General features: G+C 43.4%; 1 protein-coding gene across 7 annotated transcripts in view; it reads right to left on the bottom strand.

Annotated features, from left to right (window-relative positions):
- NR4A3 (nuclear receptor subfamily 4 group A member 3) overlaps positions 1 to 25420 on the bottom strand; it is a 31344-nt gene extending 5924 nt beyond the window's left edge. The window contains exons 1-8 of one of the 7 annotated variants that reach the window (XM_059467375.1): positions 25017 to 25420; positions 23608 to 23841; positions 22386 to 22541; positions 18932 to 19818; positions 16604 to 16733; positions 15466 to 15638; positions 9999 to 10198; positions 8650 to 8828 (exon numbers count right to left, since the gene is read on the bottom strand). In XM_059467375.1, coding sequence (XP_059323358.1) covers positions 8650 to 8828; positions 9999 to 10198; positions 15466 to 15638; positions 16604 to 16733; positions 18932 to 19818; positions 22386 to 22541; positions 23608 to 23638 — 1756 coding nt within the window. In that variant the 5' untranslated portion in view covers positions 23639 to 23841; positions 25017 to 25420. Of the gene's footprint in view, positions 1 to 8649; positions 8829 to 9998; positions 10199 to 15465; positions 15639 to 16603; positions 16734 to 18931; positions 19819 to 22385; positions 22542 to 23607 lie in introns of all 7 variants that reach the window. The other 6 variants (XM_059467356.1, XM_059467365.1, XM_059467390.1 and 3 more) reach the window with 6 other exon arrangements.
- Positions 25421 to 25646: the final 226 nt, after the last annotated feature.

Below are 25646 nucleotides of genomic sequence, written 5' to 3' on the forward strand. Positions count from 1 at the left end.
GCAGTCACAGTTCTTTAAGCATAAGTAGAATTAATCAGATTTGTGATTCATTAAAAGCAGACTTTTTACTGGGGAAAGAATTCTATGTTGTTTGCTATCAAGGCTCAGTGGATGAACTAAAGTAACAGAACAAAAAAATTCAGAAAAAAATCTCAAATTTGTGGTGTATTCATTTGTCTCTTACTTTGAAACACACAGGTAAGTAAGAAATGGCTTCACAGCAAAGTCATAATAATTTACATGTGAAATAGAATGGTGCCAGATACGGTAATCAAAGAAAATGCAGGTTATATTAAGTCAATTAGATATATAAAACAATGACAGCAGTGGATAAGAAGATATTGTGGCAGTTCTTGTGTTTGATGGTTTTGAAGTCATCTCCTTCCCTGGACCTCTCTCCCATCCCTGGCAGCCAGCAGCCACATTGTGCCCACTGTCCCCAAGTCTTGTTCCTCCATGCCAGGAGGAGCAAGCACTAGACATGTCCTCTGTCTGTCCCCTAATGAACAGTGAAATGAGTACAGTTCTCTCTACTTCCAGAAGCAGAAGTATTGCCTGCACCAGGCACAGTGGTGCCTTGCCCAGGCCTGTGTATATAAACTCCTTGCTCACCACCTGTTTTGGCTTAGATACTCTGTACAAACCAATAAAACAGACAGGATTCAATGAGGGCAGTCAGAAATGCAAAGGTCTGGTTTTCCACTGATATTCACCCATTTTACACATTTTTTTCCAACTGTATTTACTTAGGCAGAGTTAGCTCCTGAATAATTCTGGTTTGGGATCAGAATCAGAGATGTGCAGACATGGACATCTCTGTCCAGAATTCACTGTGCTCTATCATTTAAGTACTGCCAATCTGCCCTGTTGTTTCAAAGCAACACTTATCCAACCAGTGACATCTGCTTCAGACATCGTTTTCACCTTGCAGGAATTAAAAACTCTAGGTATTCTAAGTGCCTTGTTTACATTAAAACATGAGAAGTCAATGAATATTTAAAGCCTTTCCAGTAAATGGTGTATAGAGTAACTATGTAAGCCTTAACTATACAGGTCACTGAGAGTAAATACTTAGGCAGATTCTGCCATTAAAAATCTTGGCAGATAAATATTTTATACAGTTTGGAAGAGCTGTAGGGCTTTTTTTTTTTTTTACCACTAGCCTACTGAGAGAATCTGCAGGACATTAAATTAATCTTGCAATATTTGAAGAGTTCCCATCTTTTAATCTGTTTTGTTTCCTAGCTGTGTAAGTGAAGATATTTTTATAGATGTAGGGAGCTGCAATACTAGAATGGAACCAAAACCTCACTACAAATTACCAGAGCACATTTTCAAACCACTGCCTCAGTAGGTGGGTACCTTGCTGCACAGTATGAAAAATTATCTCTGGCTCTGGAGCATGCAGCAACTTTGTTAGCATTTCCAGCCAGAACTAAACAGCTTGTCTCCCACTGACAAGTTCAGAAGGTTTCATGAAAAAATCATGTCTTTCGTGAATAGCCATGAAATGTAGGAGGCAAAACACTATGTGTGCAAAGATTATCATATTAGTAGCCTTACTTTACATAACAAAATCGTGGAAATTCAGAATTAAGAGATACTCTCTCCTTAAAGTCTGGTGCTACAATATCAAAGCAGTCCCTGATAAACCGAATCATCCTCCCCTGAGTGAAATGCCACACAATGGCCTTCACTACTTGCACATCTCCATAACGGTTAATCCCTCACGCCTGGAGCTGCCTCTAGGGGTTTCAGTCTTAAACTCCTAAGGCATTCACAGAAAGGCAAAGCCATCTGTGTGGAAGCCCTTGTGCTAGGGAAGGACACTGCATGCCCTGCCACTGCAGTCTCCGGTGGTAGAACATAACTACTTTCTGAAGAGCACGCTTATCTAAGAATAGGCCCCTCTCCTTGGTAGACTTGAGCCATCTAGGGCCTAATTTGCTCAAAGATTTAGATTGAACAGGGCTCAAATAACAGGAAACACATTTCCTTGCCTTTTTCAAACACCCAGTTCTGTGTGTACAAAGAAAGACCCACAGTCTTTCTTATACAACCTAGAGGGAGCAGCACCAGGCCCCTGTGGCAAGGGTGTGCAGTGGCTCTGACACCAAGGGCCTCTAATCATTCACTGTCTTCCATAGGATGTTCTTATCCACATGGGAATGATAAGGCCAAGATTTATCCCAAGAAGAAAGGCTGGTGAAAATAGATAGGTTCTCTTTAACTGATTGAGGAGATGTGTAAATATTATCGTAGTCAGACTTTCTTATAATGACAAATGCACGTGTTAAGTGAATACAGGATTTCTCAGCCTGTAAAAAACCAAGAATGTGTTTTAGGATATCATTGATTTTTGCGAGAAAAATGGTGATTTATGGCAAAGATGCTGTCAAAATGACTCATCAAAAGTCTTACCTCTAAAGCTCTGAAAACTTAGCTTATCCTGGTAAACTGAACACAGCAAGTTTTTTACACCTTTTTCTTTTCCCGGGAAGCTGAATGTGGTTTTGTGCTATCATTACACTGATCAGCAAAAGCTCAACAGGAAGAAAGCAAAGACCCTAACCTTTCACCTGAGGTAGATCATGCCAGGGTCAGGCAGACTGAGCACTATTTTTACAAATTCCTCACTTTACACTATCTGAGCAAATGCCTCTCAAAGAGTGTGAGTACCTCAAAGACCCTGGGCTCTGCACTCTGTGTCATGGGGCATCACTTTTAGATTCAATTAATTCTGAGGTGTCCAGAAATGCAACGAATGAACACTGCAGACTTAAAATAGCCTCTTGATTTTCTTGGTTTCAGTGTAGTTATGTGATTTTCTCTTCCCCCTTCACATTTCTCTTCCCCTTCTATAACTCAAATAAGCACAAGGCTCAATTGCCTACAGCTTTCTCATGCACACGCTGTTACACAGGAACATTGCAACTTGGCAGATCCAAGAGTCTCCTTTACTGTTGCAGTCTGGCCCATATTTATCCTGCCTAACTCTCAGACACTCCACAAGGGTCCCCAACCTTGGTGCACTGACCTCTCAAACTCCTCCTCACATCAGTGTAAGGATGGGCATTTTTAGAAGACTATTACAATTTTAGGTGCATGAATCATCTTCTGGAGGTGCCCTGTATTCTCCATCAGCTGTGCAAGGTACCTGAAGTCAGGTGAGATGAGTGGCCACACAGAACACCACAGTTTGCTCCCTCTCTTAAGAAAACCACAATATGATACAGAGACTGCTGGTTGCTGTGGAAGTAAAGAGTTCTTGCCTCAATAAAGAGGTGGGAGTGAAAAGGAGGAGTGAGTACTTTACTTTGACGCTGACAGTATTTCCCTCAGCTAAGTGGCAGGGGGAAGGCAGACAATGCAATCTGGAGGGTTTTTTTTTTTATAACTAGCTCTCCTACACTCCTCCAGTCTGCCACCTGCTTGTATGTAGACCCAGCACATGAAGCACCCACTCCAGAGGATATCCTGGCAAGAGGACTGAAGGATATCTGCTGCTGAAGAGTAGGTAAGTCTCGATTCCATTGGGAGGTTGGACAAAGTCATGTTCAGAAGGAACTGCAGCAGTCGTACCCTTTTTAGCCACAGTGGTCTCATCACTGTTTCTTGGTATGACTGATGGTGCTAAAAATTGTGTTTGTAAACTGGAACAGAAAGCCCAACAGCAGGAAGACAAACACAAACTCCTCATTAATTGAAACCTCACAATATTCTTCAGTGGTCTCGTGCCAGTCTAGCAAAGCATTAGGAGTGTGAATAAGCCAAATATATACAGTGGTTCTGGGCTGGTCTGTAACACACTTAAAATAAAACATATGCTGAAAGAGCTTGGCTGAATGAGGGCTAGCATGCTCTGTACTCAGCAGCATCCCACTGAGAGTGTCAAGTGGGCAAAATAATGATGGTTTGATGTGGATAGAGAAAGGAAAGGCCAGAGAGGAAAACATAATCAACTAAGAGAATGAGAGAGAGAAAACACTAGCAGTTCTAGAGCAGGCAAAGATTTGAGGCTGAATTAGAATGTGCCCTTCAGATGATCTGTACTGGACTCTCAATCTTTCTATTTTCACACTGACTGAAAAAAACTAACAAAAAGTCATTTGGGAAGTTTAAGAAGCATTTCCCAGCATAGGCTGAGTTAGTATCTAGTCTACTCTGCAAAGCTTTGTCTTCAACACTGCCCAGTCCATCATGGAGTGGCTGTGCAGGAACACTTGTGATCCACGAACACACTAAACTCTTAGAAATCATCTGTATGGAATTAACAGAACCTGACCCAAGACCAGCATTTCCTTTCCATGTTGGTGCTCTTCTTTAGCTCATTAGATGCTACATACCAACAGAATAAATGATCCAAAGAAGAAGATGACAGACCTAATTTTTTTTACTTTCATAGGCGTGTGAGGTGAGTGTCATGTGTTGTTTCCCATCTACTTTCTTCTGGGTTATGCTTAGAGCAACACTTATATGCTGTGGAGGAAGTTGTGTCCAGCTTTTCTAAACCAACTACAGGAAGTAAAAAAAGAGAAGAGAGACAGAGAGAGGAAGATCCTAAAGGAGCACCTTACAGTAAAAAGATGTGTTTTGACATGACAGAGTTCTAAGTTAACTGTTTGCAAGCCTCCACAGTACAACTTCTTTCATTCTGGATGCAACTTCTTTCATTCTGGATGCTCTTTTAAGCTGATGTCTTATCTGTGAGGACTTGAAAACTCATCAGCAATCTGACATAATGCTTTTCCTTCTAGGCAACATACCACAGATTTCCAGGACACATAAAAGAGATAGAAAAAGCAAAAATATATGGACTTTCTAATGGAATCTATAATGCAAAATATTATACATACCTTTAGTTTTACCCAAAGCAAACAATGTATGGAACTACACTGAAAAGAACAAATGACCCTACGTGCTCTTAACCCTGCATCCTATGCTGTCATCTGCAGCTGTGGTTGGGATAGGACATGGAGCTTTGCAACTCCAAACAAGTCAGCAGGGTTAACTGAAGGTTGCTGGAACTACTGGAGCTGTTACTGGGCACACAATTTGACATCCCAAAATGAAGGAACAGCCTTCATATATCTTAGGACACTGGGACCAGTGGAATGTCTTTTAGTCTCCAACACTGAATTTTACATTTATTCCCTCTTCCTTCACTGGGAGACAGACAATAGTTCTCCCTGTCACTCTTGAAGAACACAGACAGAATATGTGAAAGAATATGTGACTCCTCTTACTCTTCTCCCTCAAAACTGCCAAAGATTGGTAGTATATAAGAAGGTTTGGTTTCTAAGAGCACATATTTGTTTGGGCTAAGGACAGCATTCGTGAAATCAAGTAGGATTACCTGCTCATTATCTTCAGAAGAAATTTTTCTTTATCTGGGAAGACAATTCTTGAATTTAATGCTACCTAAGATGCTGTACAATATTAAAACAGGCCATGACTACTACAGATCACAGGGCTGTTGTCTTGTCTTTTTTTTTTTTTTTTTTGGTTAAGCCATCAAGTCATAAGCAATTTGTGTGATAATCAAGAAAATTTTGCTCAAGGCAGCATTCTGGTTTTACAGTGTTGTTACTAAAGGCAAACAATTAGATTCACAAAAGAAAGCTTTCTCACTTCTTATTTTGAAGCCTAGTGACACGGATATCTACCTGGGACATGGGAGAACCATAGTCAGATTCCCTTCCTCCTGGAATCAGACCAGATAGGGCCTTGGGTGTCCCTCTGACCACCAGCTTGTCCAAAAATCATCCGACACAAAACCCCTGCTGTGGCCCCATGAAATGTATGAAGTTCTCTTAAGACAAAAGACAGTGGTGCTCAATACTTGGATATCCGGTGTTCCTGGGAAAGGTTGTTCTTCCTTGATCTGACTGACAGAAAAGGCTTGACACAGAGTTTGCCAACTATCCATTGCTTCCAACAGTCCATTACAGGAGAAAAGGTGCCTTCCCTGGAGATAAAGAATGGCACCTAAACCACCCATCCAAATCTAAGCCAAGCTTCAAAACAATGCTTAAAAATGTTCAACAGTTCAGACTTCTTCAGGTTTCATCTTTGCAAATTTTCTCTTTGTTATTTTTTCTCTTTTGGTGTGACTAGCTGAAAACCATCACATGGTTTATCATACTCAAACTGCAGGGAGAAGACAAGAAGCCATTTCTTGTGGGATGCCACATCAGAGCCAAATCTCAAGGTTTTCCTGAATAAAAAATTTCAATACACTAGCTAGAATCACCTGATTTCCTCTTGCATGTTTTATTTTTAACATTGTTCATCATTATACAATGCTATCTGTTTTCAGGTGACCAAATTTCTGGCTGAGTCCCTGAGTTAGCTAACTGCCCTTGGATATCTGAAACCTGTGAATATAAGTCACTAGAGCTTTGGTCTAATTTAGATCACATGAAAATACATGCTGTCCTTAGAATAAATCAGCAGAGATATACCAGCCTCACTAAATACAAGAATAAGCAGAAAACAACATTAATTTTAAACACCATCTCACACAGAAGAGAAAATCAAGAGAAACTTCACAGAGAAAATCTTAAAGCTTCTATATACAGAAATTGTCTCCTTTTAAAGGCAACAATGGCTTCCATTTGTTTGGAAACTTTGGGAAGACCACCACAATATAGCAAACTCCTGGAAGTGTTGTGATCAAGGAAAGAAAGAAATGTAGGACGTATCCAATTAAAACCTGTTTCTAATTATCCTAGGGTGAACTGAGCCAGCCACTGGACAACTCTGACTCCTTATGTAAGGCCAAGCAAGCAGTGCTTAACTGAACAAATTACCATGTTAAAACAGAACATGGCTTTGTAAGGGCAGTGAGTTTTCCTCCTATACATTTGCTTTTGCTACATTCACGTAGCTTGCTGGGAATCCTGTTCATCAGCCTGCATACTCTTGGTGTCCAGGAGGATAATCAACAATACACTACCTATGGCTACCTGAAAAAGACATATCTCATATATAGTTAATAATCTAAATCACTCATGTGTGCTATATATATGAGCATATATGCCTGCATGTAAATATATAGAGGGACAGCACCTGTCCTTGATTTAGTTATCTAAATGCATATACATACATAAATACATTATGCATGTATATAAATATGCACACATATACACATACATGTAGGTGTTTATAGTACATATATGTAAGTAGGTGTGAACATATGCCAGTGGATGTATATACACAGAAGAAAAAAAAAAAGTTGGGAATGTTCTTTCTGACTTACACATACCACTCATTTTGGGAATTTTTTTATACAGAGTAAAGCAGCTCCAATGAGTTATTCTGGTCTTAAATGTTTTATCAAAGAAATTGGAATCTAGATCTTAAAGTACCCTTTCCAACTGCAGAAGAAATTAACAAAAATTAAAAAATCTGAAAATGCTTAAGAGACAAAGAGATATATACATACACTAACCCTTCACCAAAATGCAGGAAGACAGCACACTGTGCAAACTCTGAACCCAAAATCTTGGCCCCGCAAACGTCAGCAGGAATTGGCCAATTCTATTTTTTTATATCTGTCATTGAGTGTTTTATCTCAGGGTTGCCCTGACATCATTCTCATCCCAGGTGAAATAAAGACTACAGCTGGTGTTGTTGAGGCCACTGCCTGCAAAGCAGTAGATGCCTGAAACGCAGAAGGAAATCAGTATCTATCCAAGTGGAGCTTATAAGCATCCCTAGGAAGATCCAGCTCAGGGCACACTGAAGCCCTGTCTCACACTGATGACACAGTTGCACTGTTAAATTATCAGTTTTTCTGATATGAGTGTGAGGCTCTTTGTGGAGATGACTTCTGCTCCAAATTCTGCTGTGTGGGTCTCAGACACCCTTTCTCCCAACTCCTTATGCTGCCATCAGCCATGACTCTTCTATTGCAAGATGCCCAAGGTATGCTGGGCTTTATTGTTTCAGGAATGCAAAAATTACACTTTAAAAGGTTATGTTCCCCTGTTTTGTACTTATTGGACAAATTTGGCAGATTCTGACATTAGTTTCCTGCTGTTCACCCCAGCAGGCAGAAAGGGTCATACAGTCACATGCACACCCAAAAGCTTTTGTACAACTGTGAAATGTGATTTTTTTTCTCATTATTCTCTGATTTTTGTCTCTCAGAAAAGCAGTACATGGAATACCTAGGCTAGCCTGGTTACCAAATGCAGCCTGCCTGCCCTCATGGAGCACTTTTTCTGGTCTAGCTATCTTGCTGAGAGATGAGCTATGCTAGCTGTATGGCTTCTAGGTCTCAAGCTGCCTTGATATTACCATTCATACACAGAAGACTTAGCTCTGGTAATTTCAATGAAATTTTCTGGGACTTCAGAAAGTATCTTGAATATTTTTGCAGGAGCCACACAATTTGCTTGGAAGCAGTTTGCTTTTTGGAGACTACTCTGAGAAAACAATGAAGGTGCAAAGAAATAGTTAGACTATATTTAAGAAGGGTGTATGATAGCCTAATGTTAATCCACAATTTCAATTTGGTCATGTTAATGCTTAAAAATCATAATCACTCCACCCTGAATACAGCTAAATTAACTGAAATTGCTTGAATCTATTATAAAGCAAAGCACTAGAGTCGAAGCTTTCTGTTAACAAAGGAGCACTTACCTGTAATCATAGTTAGAGCTGATAGACTTGCTAAGGCTGGGATATCAAGGTTAAGGCTCTTTAAGTTTAAGGAAAAGTCTTTAATAGAGTCAAGCCACTCCCCAAATCCTCGAAGGCACTGAAGTCTATGAAGCACGAGTCCATTGCAGAATACAAACTTATCTTCAGCAGTATCAGACCTCAAATAAAAACAATTGAAAAAATTATAAATGCATCTTCTACTTTACAGAAAAATGCATAACCAGTATTGAAGCGTCTGTCATTTAAAATCCAAGGCATATTATCCTGAGACATATGTGGGCATTCACGTTTGACAATATGTTTCTCCCTCGGGGCCAAAGTACAACAAACAAGCTTCTGTGATTGCTTACTTGGTAGAGTTATAAGCCTGAGGTTAGCTGCAGCATGTGGTGTAGACTGTCTAATTAGTTAAGATTTTGGTCCTGCCCAAAGGCATAAACAGAGAAGACATTTTGCATTAAATACTGTATGTTTGAACCAAAGGAATACTAAGTGAGTGCATTTTGATATACAAAACTAATAAAAAGATAGGTTCTGCAACCCTCAGCATTTACTTAGTATCATCTGCTTTTTTCAGATTGTAAAAATTGGCAAGGAAAAAACAATGGAGAACACATGCAGTAATGCAGGACAACACACATAACTGCATAAACACTTTTATATGAAAACCTGTGTGCAAGAGAGAAATTACAGCCAAGCTCTCCTCTTATTCCCTCTCCATTACCAATATTTTTGTTGAAAAAACACATGAAAAGGTCATTTTCAACTTAAATAAACATGGGCATAACTGAAATCACCAGTCTGCAATTTTGCCAGTTCCTGAAAGTGAAATCAGTAAAGTGTCTTAACTAGTGCTAGAGTGACAAACAGCATCTCACTCTATTAAATAACTTGGTATTAAAAAGAAAACCAATCTGAATAAGATTTTAAATCTTCTTCATCCCTTTCAAAAACAGAAGAAAAAGGGAAAAGAAAAAAAAATCATACTTGAAGTGTGTTTCTATATTTCATACTCATGAGTACAAAGCAGACTTGCTCAAATAGTACCTGAGGATCAATTTTGATTACTATGTAGGAGGAAGATGGGACAGATCAAATAAAAGAAGCACATTAGTGACACCTATGATCTCTTTTTAAATCACCTTCTTGATTTTTCCTGCAGTGTAAAACAAATTAAACACCATATCCTTTGTATGCAGACATTGCCAATATTTTGTGCTTTTTTCTTGGTACAAATGACAATGTTCAAAGATAGTGCCATATTTATTCCTTAAAAACATTCAGATGGATGATTTTTCATCTTAAGAGGAAATTAAACAAATAGTTACCTGATGGAGAGTCTTAGTACAAACAGCTCCAAAAAAGCTGATTCTATGAGTAATGTCTGATCTTCTTTTGGGAGGTCAGTAAATCCTGGGATTTTTTCTGCCCAGCCTCTAGTTATGTCAATGGAGGCAGTCAGAAGATTATAGAACTGTTGTACATGTTCTGCATCTGTGCCTGCAGCAGCCTGATCAGTGGAACAGTACTAAAATGAAAGCCACAGAAAGCAAGGTTATATGCATTTAAGGGCATTCTGTGAAACATACAGCATTATTTGCCTGACAACATTTCCTTCTGTGGCAAAGCTGGTATTACTTATAAAGACATAAAAATAGGTCTACATCTACCTACTTATTTGGTTACCTACAGGCATTTTGCTATTCAGACAGATATTACAAAAATATTTCCATATGTATAGAAGTAATTTCAAATTTATAACTAAAATATAATATCACATTTTACAAGTACCTATATGCTATTAGTAAACAGAAATAGAAAGCTGGTGGGTAGGATAATTTGCACCACACTAGAAGAGGAACATTATTTGGCTTACTACAATGAAACACTTTTCCCATTGATGAATTTGTCTCTGTATGTCAGAAATGCAGATTTCTTCCAAAACCTCACAAAGTGCATTTTATCTGACAGTGATAGAGACACATAAGATAAATCACATTTTATCTGACACATGCAGCATTGCTTCATTTGAATACAGAATTGGTTCAAAGTAAACCAGCTGCCCCATATCTCCTCTTATCCTTCAAATTGAAGCATTTGAGGTTCAGCAGAACCTATTATCCTGCTTATGTGGCCATAACTCTTCCAGGCAACCATTTGACAGTCTCAGCTTGCTCAGCTTCCCTGTGACCCTCTGACAGCTCCCTCCCCACTATCTCCTACTTCATCACCAGTGGATCCCTGTCACTCCTTTGACACTGCTCTCTCTTTCTTGGCAGAAAATAAAATAGGAGCTTTTGTGGCTTAGTCTAATTCTGTGCTTGGAAAGTGCTGCTGGTTTTCTGAGCAGGTACTGAATAATGTGGCATTTACTGTAGTAACATCCTCATCATCAGACACCTGCTGGGTTATTTCTGGGAGAGACTTCATATCCACTCTCTCTCGTATGGGTTCAGCCAAAGAAAGGCTGAGGTAGTGTGCACAGCCAAAAGAAGCTTGCATACTCCTTGGAAACAACTTCCCACACGCACTTAGGCTTGAGTCCATCAGCCTAAAGGCCACTTCAGCAACTCTCCAAGCCAGAGTGGAAGCAGAAAAAACTCCTTCCCCCTCAGTAACAGTGGTCTGGCAGCATGAGAGGACCATATTACAACCATGGGCTGCAAGTATCACCCAAAAGTCACCTCTGTGCAGGACAGAGGGATGGGGCAGCAAGCAGAACTTGTCAGGTAGCTGTCCTGTACTCTGCCTCTCCTAGCTGGAGCTCATTGCTGTTGGCAGTTAAGGGATGAAGGACACAATGTCAGAGTTGCTGACTGATGGGAGAACCACAGCAATCCTAGAGACCTCTGTCTGCATCTGGTTCCTGGTACTAGCTCTTAGTGACTCTGTTCTGCTTAGCAAACCCTAACTGCATGAGTTTCTCACGGTGCCTTCCAGCTCACATCCCTAATCAGCTGGTGAAACACATGCAATCCTTCTTATGAAGTTCATATAAAGACAAACTTTGCCTCAGCTGCTCCAAAGGATCCTGTGACACTGAGGCAGGTAGAGGCCACAATACAGAGAAGATGGGGAGCAACAGTAGAATCTGTATGCTGCATAATATTTATGTATTCAGACCCCCACTTGAATGGAGCAGTTGAGGACACTCAAGCAGCAAGAATCACCTTGGACTGCAGCAAGATTCACACAGGTAATTAATGGGTAGGCAAAGACAATTTGCTTTTTCAGACACCACGCATATTCTGGACCCTCTAGAAGCAACCATGCAGAGCAAACCACAACAAGTGTGCATTTTGGCACTGGGAGATGTGCTTTGCTACACAGGGGCTGACCATGACTCTGACTCTTACTACACAGGGAAACGAAACAGGCTGAAGGAAACTCCTGCCTCACAACAGGTATTGCTAAGTTGAGATACATCCTTGATCCTTTGAGCAGTAAAGAAGAAGGAAAACAAAAGGAAAAGAGAAAAGGTACTACCCATTCTGAAGGGGTTCATTCTAAATATAACTCATCACAACTCAGAGTAATTATGCCAGGTGTTAATTTGTTCCCAATATTTATAAAACATTCCTTTGGCAAAGGTAAGGCAAAGTTTTAACATTTTCTAATGAAGCTGAATGCTGCATTATGTTATGTAACTGTGATTGCTACAGTGTGGTATACCCCACACTGGGCACTGAATCATATTAAATGCATCTAAAAAATTATAACCTGTATTTTTTTTGCATAGTCTATCCCATGAGAGCAATTTTAGAAGAAAGGTAAAAGATTAGATGGAACTGTATAATTTTCAGCTGCTGCAATACATCACTGCTCACTATAAAGTATTAGCACTTACAAAGAGTTGTTAAAATATTATTTACTTGTAACAGGCTTAGGAGCATACAAGTAACCATAAACAATATCTATGTTTCTGTTTCATGCACCACAGTTGTGGGTTTTTTCCATGATTATTTCATGGAGAAGAAGTGATATTTGACCTAGCTTGTGACCAAGACAGCTGGCAATCCTGCTCTTGGTCAGGAGGCGTCACAGGACGGAAGGGCTCCCTCCGATCTGCATTTCTAAACCTGCCCTGTGCAAACTGGAGGCAAACCGGGAGAAATACAAAAGACAAAGCTCTGCCCCCCTCCCTTCCTTGGAGCTCCTTTGGGAATGAAATGAAATATGACTGTTACTTAAGGAGGGGGTTGCATGTGCAGCAAGCAACATTAATTTGTATGTTGTATCTGAAGAGATTTGGAAAGCCTGAGGTTGGGAAGCCCGACAGCACAACTTAGCTCTGCCCTTTGCCTGCTTTCATCAGTCCTTCATCGACAGCTACAGCTGCAAAAGCCTAACAATAATTTCTCTGCACAGAAGAAAGCCTACACTCATTTTTCCAAAAGCCATGATTTGTGCTTAATTTTGTGGCCCAGGAAGGGGGGGATTATTGCCTAAATGCTGCACTCCCCCTCTGAAAAGGCAACATTTCTATTTACATGGGTGCCTACTCTGCATGAATATGAATGGCAAGGGTCTGTTTCTCATCTCACTTCCTTAAAAGCGTAAACTCAGGGAATTGTACCAGTAAACAGGTGTGAGACCAGACTACAGCCCTTGGCAATTGCCTTTTGAAACCAAGTACCTAAATATACCACGGCTGTGGACTGGTAAGTTAAAACCAGTGCTGAGATGAAAAGCAGCCATGTTCTGAACTAGAACTGTTTCCAATGTTTTGGTGTAAAGTTTGTAGCTTATGTAATTTATTTTTGGTTTTGTTTTTTTCCTGGGTTGCTCTGTGAGTGTGTGTTTCTACAGGGTTTTCTGGAGAGAGGGGATACACACTTTTCTCTGAAACTTTTATCAGCAGTTTTAAGATGGTCAAGGTATTACAGCTTGTAAACACGAAGACCAGGCTAAACATTAAGGTCGTATCAGCAGAAGTGTCAGGGCTGACTCCAAAGCCAGGTCTCCAGATCTGCCCATTTGTGGTGCTCAGCAGGGTCACAGCGTAGCTGAATGTGCCATAAATTAGTCTTTACAGGTACAGGATTATTCTTCATAGGAATATTTTAGCATTGCAGTGTGTTTATTATATGTTTCATTAAATTCATTAAATTCAGTTTATCTTGCTCTTTACACAGCATTTGTTTTTTGACCTCCCCTAACTTTTCAAAGTATAAGGGTCTTTGAAAAAAATAAGAATCTACTTATTTCTTGCAGAATATTTTTGTCATTTCAGCACCGCCAGGCATAACAGACTATAATATATTTTAGTGTAAAGAAAAACTTAGATATTAATATGTCCTAACAGATAATAATACTTAATCTTTTAGCTACCAAGACTAAATTAATTTACTGTCAATCATATGCTCTGTGTAAAGTCCAACAGAATTGTTCAACAATTAAATCTGTGGGCTGTTTTCATTAGAAGAGAAATAATTACTGCAGGACAATGAAAAAAGTCACATACAAGTACATAATTTTTGTTCAGTTTTCTGTAAATGCAAAAGAACTTTGTATCAATAAATAAATACAAACTATGGCCCCTGGACTCCTGCAATTCTGTGAAACCCAGCAGATTTCTATCAAAGAGCACAGCTTGTCACACACCTTGGTATTTGCAGAACGATCCCTGAGACATTCTGGGTAAGTTAAGGTACATGTAGATATGGCTAATGCATTCTCCCTGTAGTAGGTTGTCAGACACTGAACAGCTAAATTCTTGATAATAACTTGAAAAATAATATGATTTAATACTTCCAGATTAGTTTGAAGAAAATACGTTACAGCATGCTTTAAATTGCTAAATTATGTATATAAGTATAGTCTAAAATAGCATAATGTAATTTTTATATAATTGCAGTAAATATACTTTAGGATTAAATATTACTTAGCAACAAGTGATAAATGGCCAGTGGAGTTATTGTCTGAGTACAGCTGCTATTTTTAAACAATCTCAAATTTAATCATATTTCTTTAAGGGGGAAGAATTTGATCTTGTTTTTCCGTAGCTGTAGTTTTTTTTCTTATCCTATATCAACATGCCTAAAAATTGTATTTAACAAGTCATTTCAATGCTGTATTTAAATAACTACAGAACTTTTTTTTTCAGCTTTCAGAATATGCCATGAATATTTAAATTGTGACTATGCTACATTAAAGAACAAGGTTACAAAAATATATGATCTTTGGTAAAGCTTTGCTGATTTTTCAGAATTTTAATTTTAACAGGCTTGTTTTAAAAATGTGAGTTTTACTGAAGGAATATCTAGGCTGGGGTATCCAAAGCATACCCTATTCCCATTTAAATAATGGCAAAATTCCTGTTGATTTCAACAGGAATGTTCTTATCCATCCAGTGTCACACTTTGCAACCCTTCTATCTGAATATTAGGGAAATGCTATTAAATTTTAGCCTTCAGAAAATGGAATTAAAGATATTGGACATATCAATGACATCATAATTGATTGTGTTTTGGCACAGCCTTTTTGCAAGAAGAATGCTCTATTTATCCATGCATTTTTGCTTTAACTCAGCCACTGAATATACTGCAGATTACTAGATCATTTTTTGTGATTGAGATCCTCACAATGAATAGTTACTAACACTAATATCTACTGCACTTCCTTTCCTCTCATTGTCCACCTATCACGAAAAGACAACGGCTGGCTGGACCGATTTCTACCCTCATCCAAATTTCACACTTAATTTCATTTTGGCAAAGCAGTTGGTAAGGAGAAATGCAGCGTGCAAATCATTTCTGTGCGGAAAGCAAACGGGGAAAGGAAAGTGAGACATACTCTTGAATAGTCCAGCTCCCTGGGCGCGGAGTCGGTTAAAGCTCGAACGAGGGCATTCATCATGCTGATGGGAGGAGAGGGCGGGGAGGGCTGAGAGGGTTCTTGCTGTAAGGGGCTCTTTGGTTTGGAAGGCAGCCGACCTCTTCTCCCTTTCAGGCTGTCAGTACGGACAACTAGGTGAAAAAAAAATCCCAAGGGAATCAGGTGTGAAGGTACCAGCAAATGATGGATCAGAATGAACAGCCCACTTTCCTTACGGTGGCCAGACCAGTAAAAATAAGTGTTCTCCAGTTTCAGCATGTGCTCTTGATGCCTTTGATTGCAAAGGAACACAAATGGCACCAGAACTGTGTCAGACCTACGATTGTAAGCAGCAATGTAGCTGCTTAGTGAGAGCCCAGCTGTGTTCCTTGTGTCCATGCTTTGTTTGCAGCATGTCAGTGTGCCCCTGCACTTGTGCCTGTGACACTCCACTGCTGCAAACAAGCTGAATGTGAAACACAGATTTTAATGTTTCTACTAGCAGTGTGCCTTTTAAATGGCAGAGGCATTCATTCAAAGTAATTTCAGCTTTCTTAAAGCATTTGAAAAAATACGGTCACACTATATAGGTTATATTATCCATGTCAGTATTTGCAATGGGACTGCTCACACAATATTACTCACATGCTTAAATATTTGCAGAATTGGGACTAATGAGTTGATCCTGTTTCCATTTAAATTAATTGCAAATTTACAATCAGCTTATGGGAATGAAATGAGATCCTATGTCAAAATGCACACAATCCAGTGCAGCCCCCAGTGAGAGAACAAGGGGAAGCCAACAGCATTATCGAGCAATGTTCAAAGTTAATAAAGGAGACATTTTGGCCACTGTCAAATTATCCTCTTGTGACCTTGCTGTTCTTGAACTCTGGGGTCTATGGTCTAAATATGATAATAGGGGTGAAAAGCATAAAATCAATACATTATTACATAAATGCACATATTTTCGGTAATTTATGAATCTCATCACTGTCAAATTTATTGTAGAGACATCCATGCTTTCTCACACACACACACACACATACACAAAGACACAGATTCATAAAACATAATATTTTAGTTTTCTGGGATCATAAATAGCCAGAGTCCTTACCTTCTTTAACCATGCCGACACTGAGACACTTCTGGAACCGGCAGTATTGGCATCTGTTACGACGTCTCTTGTCCACTGGGCAGTTTTTATTTGCCAGACAAACATATTTTGCATTTTTCTGAACTGTTCTCTGCAAAAATGCAACACAAAGATAGTAAACTGATTGTTTCTTGAGCAGCTTAGAACCTGACAAAATGTGTTTTAATTACAACATGAAAAGTGACAGTGCAATTCATATAATTAGATAAAATTAATTTCCTAACACACTAGCCTGCAGGAAAAACAATTTTATTAGTGCTAGCTGCTGACAATGAAAATCATCTAGGATTTTTCTGAAGCAAGTCTCTGGAGACAGGCAACTTTGAATGATAAAATCATATCTGAAATTACCAGGTCATCACATCTACCTTTGGGGATTAGATTATCTCCGCTTTTAATATCCCTTTGGGAACAATTTTCTACTTGGTTCATTCCCTTGATTATTGCTGACCTTATTAAAATAAAATCAAAATGATCTGCAATGTACTTCTCTTGCTATCACTATTGTTAGTCAAATACCACAATAACTGGTTTGGTTAGCCATTAAAATCATCAGGGAGAAAAATAAAAACACCAGCAACCCGTACAAAATATGTTTGGCTAAATACTCTGGGAAAGTTAACCAGACCTGAAGAAAAAGGACAGAATGATGACACAGTTATGTAAATTTAATTAACTGTAAAGTCATGTTGAAAAAAATAAAGCAAAATTAAAATGTATAGAAACCTGGTAAGCGTTGCAAGAATGTAACAAATATCAATGCAAAAACATATCATGCTGCCATGCTTAAAATCAAAGATACATCAATAAATAACATTCAAAAAGGTATTACTAGAAAAGAAACCAGGAACAAATTGATCAACTCAACATTCAATATTAAATCTTTAACTGCAATTAAATTAATGGATAAATTTTATTCCATAATTTGTGTTTGTTATCAAATAACAGCCTCAATGTACTGAATGTATGAGATACAGCAAATATTGTTCATTGTGATTTGGAGCTGAAAACAGTTTAATTTTGCAGAATTAGGTGCTGTTGCAACTCAAGGATATGCTATTGATTTCCACAGGGGCAGGTTTGGGATAAAAAGAGCTGCTATTTCCATGTTATTTGTGTTCCCTTTTCTAGTTATATTTAAATAACAAATTAGTTTTATAGGAGACGTGTGTATTACCACGTGGTCAAAAGATTATTATTAAGTAACACTGACAACTCCACCTACAATAAAAAAATGTTATAAGCCCTCCCCCCAAATATTTCGGGACTGGTTTTGTTCCCATTGTATCTTTTACCAGAATAAGGGCATAACTGCTATCTTAGCAAGAAGAAATATACAAAATCAACCCCAAATGTTTCAAATCTTAAACTTGCTGCGCAGAACCATCCTACCAAAAGTCAATCACAACCTCTTCCCTTAAACAAGCTATTTCTGAAATTAATACTGGAATCTGGACCTTCAAACTCTGCTGAAAGGAAATTACAAAGCACCCAAATCTAAGATCTAAAGAGTATAATCAACTCTTGAAAATATAAGCGCAAAGTTCCAGCTGAGAAACTGCTGTGTGTAAGTTATTTGGGTTGCTACTCAGCTGCAAAGAGTATCAGAGCAGCATTGTAGAGCAGGCACCGGGACCCCGTGCAGTGCTTAGTCACTGCTCTGCAGGCAGCTTTCCCCTGGGGAGGGCTCCCCGGGCTCCTGAGCTGAAGGGGAATGACAAGGCAGCAACCAAAAGCAACCAGTAGTACTTGGGTTTGTCCCATTGAGTGAAACCAGTTTCTTCCCGGTGCTGACCACCCTGCATTCCTCCTCACACCAATTTTCCCTGCAAAGCAAAGGGCACTGCTGCCACTGCCTAAAATATTAAGTGAACTTGACAGTTTCAGGGTTTCTTTTCTCACCTAAAAACAAAGTGTAATTGGAATTGGTGACTGAGTAAAACCCAGGCTGAATGTACTCCAGATGAGTTTCACTACAGAATAAATGCCGTTTATAGCTGAAACTGGGGTGACCTACGTTTCATTGAGGAGTGCTGGCAGACCAGAGGTGATTCCCCCAGATCACTGCCATGGCCTCTTCTCAGCTGAGACTGGCTGATCCTTTTATCCTACACAAGGCTTTCCTTGACCTTCAAAAACTTTGGTCCCTCCCACCCTGCTGTGGGGGCCTGAGTTTCAGCACACGATGTCCCTGAAGCCCCAAGTCAGGACCAGGAGCACGTCAGGACAGAGAGGGTGAGAAGTGAGGTGGGATCAAGCAGGGAGGGGAGCAGAGCATGGATCTCTCACCTTGAAGAAGCCCTTGCAGCCCTCGCATGTCCGCACCCCGTAGTGCTGACAGGCGGCATTATCTCCACAGACAGCGCAGGTGCCTTCCCCGGACGAGGAGCTCCGGCTGGGAGGGGACGGGAGGCCGCTGCTGCCGCTGCCGCTGCTCTCCCCCATCAGGCTGGAAGTGGCTGCGTTGAGGCCGAGCGGTGAGAAGGCTAAGGTGGCTGGTCTTTTGGCCAGGTGAAGCCCGTAGGAATGGCCCTCCATGGGAGCCTGGCTGGCGGCGGGCCTGTCGGAGCCCAGGGGCAGGCTCAGCGAGGCCGGGTCGTAGCACATATGGGCGGCCGCGGACGGCGTGTGCGGAGGCGAGTGCTTGAAGTGGAAGAGAGGGAAGCGCGGAGGCACGGTCTTCATGGGGGCGGCGTCCATCAGGTGCCCGGGAGGCAGGCAGGTCTGCGTGGGCTGCAGCGGGGGCTCATCCCACAGGGCCTGGTGGGCAGGGAAGCCCGGCGTGGTGGGCGTGGAGGGTGGCGATTGCTTGAAGTACATGGAAGTGCTGGGCATCCCCTCATCTGTAGACGGGGGCAATGAGGGCTGGTACGGGGACAGCCGGGTGTCTTCCATCTTTATGAGGGGCCTCTGGCCAGAGGAGGCAGTTTGCATTTGGTAGAGGCAGGAAGGCTTGAGCTCGTAGCTGCCAGAGTAACCCTCCATAAAGGTGCTGAAGCTGGGAAGGGAGGTGGTGGCAGTGGCAGTGATTTCGGTACTGCTCAGGTCCATGGTCAGCTTGGCATAGTCGGGGTTCATGATGTCTGAGCTGTACTCCGAGCCATAGGCGTAGGTCTGGGATGCATAATTCGAACCGGGCGGTGAAGGACTATACTGCGCTTGCACACAGGGCATATCTGCAAGGGCAAAGGGGCGCGTCAACAACAGGCCCAGGGCACCAGGCTGTGGCCCAGGCATCACAAACTTCCTTCCTAGAGCTTTCCTAGAGCTCACATAGGCGCCCAACTCCCATTCGGACATTTAAATTAGCCTCGAGCCTTTTGCTTTCAACAAGAAATATGCACCAGGGAGCGACTAAGCATTCAGTACTAGGAGTCTGCTCTCATCTAGTCAAGGGAGAAACTCACCAGTTTATATTATACCAGTGTCAGTGAGAGAAGAATCCATCTCAAGCTGCCCTACATCTGCTGCTTAATATACATAGGTGTCAATGAGAATTAGATAAGCACAACGAGAAGAGTTATGACTCTAAATCTACCTCTCTATGCCTTCAAATCATGCTGTAAAATTTTCACGAAGAGTAAACGAGGTTATCAAATGCATAATATTAAAAATTATATTTATTTTTAAAGAAGCAGCATCTGCAGTGCATGTCAGAGGAATTACTCAAATCACAATGTTTTCTACTCAGGACTTGCATCAATTTTGCTTACTCAGCTCTGGACCTTTGAAGAATATTTCTGGTCAGCTAATAATTTAGGGTTGCTGTTTCATTATAAGTTTTAAGGCTTATCTTTGGTAGAATGTTCTCCTTTAAAAAGTGGAGGATACGACATCCCCTTCAATTTGCAAAAATGTAGGATAAAAGATATGTGGCATTTCTCTTTTTATGGGAAAGCAAGGTTGAGGCCAGTAATACAGTTGGTTTTATTCATTAGTCATGAAACTTAATGTGGTTCACTAATAGCTGGGATGGTCAAAGCAACACAGTGCCTGGCTAAAAAGATCTGATTGTTATTTTCTTTTACATTTCCTACTAGTCTGCCATGTAATTTGCTGGTCACAGGAAGTAATACACCCAATTCTGCAATTCACTGAGGTTTGCCTGACTAAACACTGTGAGATTCTAGACAAATATTTGCAACTTGAACTAAAAGTGTGTGGTGTATTTTGGTTCCACAGCAGAGGAATAAAATGCATCAATTAGTATAAATTTTCTCATAAAGAGAAAAGTAAATATGGATAAAATGTATATCAAAATTAACTGCAGTTCATCTCTTCTTAATCATGGTAATTTATATTCCAAAAGCACTTGAGAAATAATTCATATTGAAAAAAAAAAAACTGCTTTGGAAATAATGAGGTTTTCCTCATTATTTTAAGAACTCTTTTCACTTACAATTTTAAAATATTCACTCCTGGCATGCAGGAATCCAAATAATTTGTGTTAAATCAACTTTTAATTCTTTCCTGCCTGCTTTACAGATAAACATATTTAAACTAAGCACTATCATATTTAAACTACGAATTATCACACTGTCACAAACCATTCACATCTTTCTTCTTCTCGAGAAAACACTAAAATTTGAGAAAAAAAAAATAGTGCTGTTTCCTGAAATTAATACCTTCTTTGCCTTAAATCCAAAAGCTTAAAGAAGGAGGCAGGACAATCCTCCCCCCTAAGCCTTGCCTCCCAATGTTATTTATGTATTATTCTGCTGTTCCCTTTTTTTTCCTGTCAATTTCTGTCGATGCCATTCCACACACACACACATTTCCTGGCGAGTCGTATCATTATCATTTGTTAGTTTAAGGACTGGCTGTTAAAACATAGTGATCAGTGCTTAATCAAATAAAAAGGGAAAGAAATTCTCTCCACACACCTCCACTGAGAACTGATGGAGGAACACAACAGAGTGAGTTCACAGCTAATGTCACAACTGGACATGTTGATACACAGCTCTATGAAGGAAAAATGCTTTTTTGCTAGCTCAGAAAATGAGCAGGAGTTCAAGGGAACAGATCATTATGTCCTTTTTTTCCTGCATTTTTCTGAGCATAACAGTGTCATGCCACTGAATTCTGTGCAAAGTGGAGTAGAAAAACAGAAGTCTAAAATAACTCTGACCAGAGGACTGAAAAAATATCCCTAACCTAAAGGTCTGGTCTCTCCTGGCTCTGTGGGACTCCTCCTACCTCGTCTTTTGCCAGTGCACTTGTCTAACTCTAACCCCTACTTTTCCACTTAGGGCACCAGTATTAATTCCCCCGCAAAGTAAATAACCTGGGATTTTTTTTCTTTACCCAACAATATTAAGACAAGAAAAGAAAAGGCCCCACAGGAGGTGCATTAACGAGCAACCTGTCATCAAAACCTAAATGAATGGCTGAAAGCATCGGGGCAGGGACATTGGGAGCTATTACCATGGTGTTCTGCTTTCTTTGCGAGAACGTGGGATAAAGGATGCCCAGTTTAGCGCCAGGGGCGCCTCACAGGGACACCAGCACCCCCAAGCTGCCCCCCCTTGGAGCTGGCACGTCTTTGGCGAGGGGCTCGCAAGCCGTGTGCCCCGGCACGGCATCGCCGAGAGCGCTGCGAAAGGCACGCGCTGCTCTGATCCTTTCGGGATTTCAGCTCCCCGGGACGTCGGGGGCCGATGATGCCAAAGGGATTTGGGAAGGGTAGGGGCCCCGCCAGGACCTCCCCTCCTCCTCCCGCCCTTCTCCCGGAGCGGCAGCTTACCTGGTGGGTATCTTGCGCGCTGAATGGTGGGGCTGGAGGTGCGGACGGAGGCGGCGGCGGGCGGCGGCGGCGGCGGGGTGGGTGCCGGCTGGGACCTCTCTGCGGAGGCGGGCCCGGGGCCTGGCCTGGGCGGGGGGCGCTCTTCCGACCCGGGCTCTGTCCGCCGGCGGCGGCGGGAGACAAGGCACAGTCAGGGGCGGCGGTGCCCGGCGGGGCGGAGGGAGCCCCCCGCCTCCCCCCGGCGCGGCGCCTCGGGGGGACGCGGGGGCATCGTCCCCCCGCCAAGCCCCCGCCTCGCCCCGCGGGTGGGAAGGGGGAGCCGGCCGGGGAGCGCATTCCTGCCGGCTCCCGCTCCCTCATCGCACAAAAGGCAAGAGAGCACCGGGTTGGGACAACGGAGCCCCCGGTTTGTTCTCCGGGAGAGGAGCCTGGGGAAGGCAAGAGGAGAACTCCGGGCGGGGTGACTACAACAAGCGGGACAGCATCCCCGAGCGTCCACTTCCCCGTGAGAACTTTCTCTTTTCGGGATGCAGAGACAGGGGAAAAGCAGGCTGGGAGTTTCTGTGCAAGGTACCGGCCACACTCGAGGGATGTCCTGCCGGCCCCGCTAACCCTGTGCGGTGTCTCCGGGCCCACCATCGCCGGCGCGGGGCAGGGAGCGCAGCCCAGCCGCCTCCCCCCGACCCTCGGGGCGCTGCCAGCCGGGCTCCGCGGGATGCTCGGCCGCGCCGGCCGCTGCCCACGGAAGCCGCTCCCCGGCGACTCTTTCTCCCGCTCCTCGTCTTTCTTTTGCCTTCCCCGCGCCCCTCGCCTTTGAACCCCCGCCAGCACCCGGGGTGTTAAGCGCCTGTCAGCTCATCTCTTTCTCTCTCGAGGGTTTTGTTCCCTTACGATCTCCTACGAGGCGGTTTCCCGCTCGGCGCGGAGCGCCCTAGGGCTCCTCTCTGCCCCCCCGAGCCGCCGGTTACCTAGAGACACTCGCTGCGCTTTTAACCACGCAGCACCCCTCCGGGCTGCCGCCGCCCGAGCCAGGAGCGCAGGGCCGTAAGGGCTGTAAATTAGGAGGAAATAACTACCCTTGTCAAAGCTCTTTTCTTCCTCCGTGCACTTTACATTCAGCCCCGAGTGACACCCCTCCCCACCCTGTAATACGAGGAGGAAACCGTGAAACACTCCATTGTGATTGTGACTTCTTCAGGCGAGTTTCGAAACCTTCATTTACCCGGGAGGGACTGCGGAGGGGGAAGCTCCATTCAATTAAAAAGTTTCGTGCTGGATTTCCACCGCCGGTTAGCTGGCGATTTTTTTGGGGGGGGGAGTGGGAGGGATCGCCCCGAGCCGCACGGTCACTCCAGCAAATATCCACGAGATCGCGTGAGATTCACCTCCGAAGAAACCGTCTGGTCTGGTTTAGTCCATTGTTTTTTACCGGGGCTTGACTCCAGCATACAACGGTCTCCACGGAGGAGAGAAAAATAGGGCGAAGAATGTAATCGATTGAAGCGGCTTGGATAAAAGTTAGCGATTCATTCCCAAACTTTTTTTTCCTGGAGAAAAAAAAAATCCTATCCCAACACACTAATCCCCCTACATAAAACAGTGATTTACGCCCTTTCCCTGGGAAATATCCTCTCACGGATCCCATCGTATCCAAAAATTGCAAGTTAAGTGACAGCGTTCTTAACTAGCCGCGCTAAGGTGAGCGGCATCTCCGCCCGGGACAGGCTATCGCGATAATGCTGTCCCGATCACTGTCCCTCTACATAATATCACAACCCAACGCCCGCGCTTTCTCGCCTCTTTCCAAGACTGAAACTTCTTTCGCAGCTATTAAGGCGAGGAGGCAAAGGCGAGAGGCGCCGCGGGGGCAGGGAGCGGGGCAGCGGCGGCGCAGCCCAGCCTCCCCGCACGGTAACGCCCGTGCCGGGGCACCGCGGCCCCTCGTTACCGCTCCTGACCTCCGAAGGGAAAAGTGCATATTTCCGAGGAGCAGATGCCGGGCAGACGTGCCATGCAAACATCCCGTCTCATTTCAATACAATATGTCACATTCCAGCAATTACCTCTCGGGCGAGCTCTTTGGGCTGCCGAGGGGGGCTGCTCTCTCCCAAAGTGAGATGAGCTCAACCTGCCTCGCCGTCCCTATTAGACAGCTGAACTTGTGCAAACAGAACCACCTATTTCCCGAGCGCGGCTAAAGGAGGGAGACAAATTGCTGCCATTCATCACCGGCGCTGTAAACTCCCCGCCGCCGCCGGCAGCATCATTTCCATGACAACAACTAGCAGAAATACCTTAGTATCACCGGCTCCGGCTCCCGCTCCGCTCAACCACAGCCCTCCCGTTTGCGAGGAGCAGCAGTGCCCCGCGCACGGCAGCAGTTGCCGAGACGGCAGGGACGCTCGGAAGACGAGCGGCAATTGAACATCCACGGGGAGGACGGGGGAGGAGGGGGGGAAGGTGAGGGAAAAGTTTCAGCGAGAGCCCGGCACGGCAGCGCGTCGGCTGAGCCGCATCGCTCGCCGCCGGCATCTCCCCAGCATCTCTACCCCGCCGGCGCAACTTTCACGGAGTGGGGACATGCCGCGCTGTCCCTCTCCCTCAGCCGCTCCCGTTCACTCGCATACGTACTCGGTTGCTGTGGAGGTTCCGTCTTTACATCTAGTTTGTAGGTGCCCGCTTCCTTAAAGGCGTGTGTAGGCGCTGTCCAGCGGCAGGACCCGAGACACAAAATCCCTCAGACTCCGGGTAGCTGCAGGTCCAGAGGGTGCGTTATCCCGAGGCATGGAAAAGGATTGAAAAAGCCTGAGGAGCCAGGAGCCCGTCCCCGGGCGAAGGGAGGGAGTGAGCAGGCGGGCGGGCGAGGGATGCCGAGCGGCGGCCGCCGCCGCGATGTGCCTTTGTGTGTGTGTGCGGCGGGAGCCGGGCCGGGACCTGTGCCCGCGTCCCGGTGCGAGTGCCCCGGGGTGCGCGTGTGCCTGCGCCGGAGAGAGGGGACGGAGGCGCCTCTCTGCGCTGCTCTCCCGCTCCCTCTCTCTGAACGTCATTTATGTGAGAGGAGCCCTAGCGGCCTCTCCATAGAGCGGCTGGAATGCGAAACGTCAATAGTGACGCCATGGGAGCCTGACGCTACTGACCCCCCCCCCCGCCCCAGTGTGTGCGCCGCGCTCCCGCCGCACCGCGCCGCGCCGAGCCGAGCCGAGCTGAGCTGTGCACAGCCGCGCACAGCCGAGAGGCGCGGAGCGGCGAGGAGCTCCGGCT

This window comes from Ammospiza nelsoni, chromosome 1, assembly GCF_027579445.1.
Source record: "Ammospiza nelsoni isolate bAmmNel1 chromosome 1, bAmmNel1.pri, whole genome shotgun sequence".
In the NCBI taxonomy this organism is placed as follows: Eukaryota; Metazoa; Chordata; class Aves; order Passeriformes; family Passerellidae; genus Ammospiza; species Ammospiza nelsoni.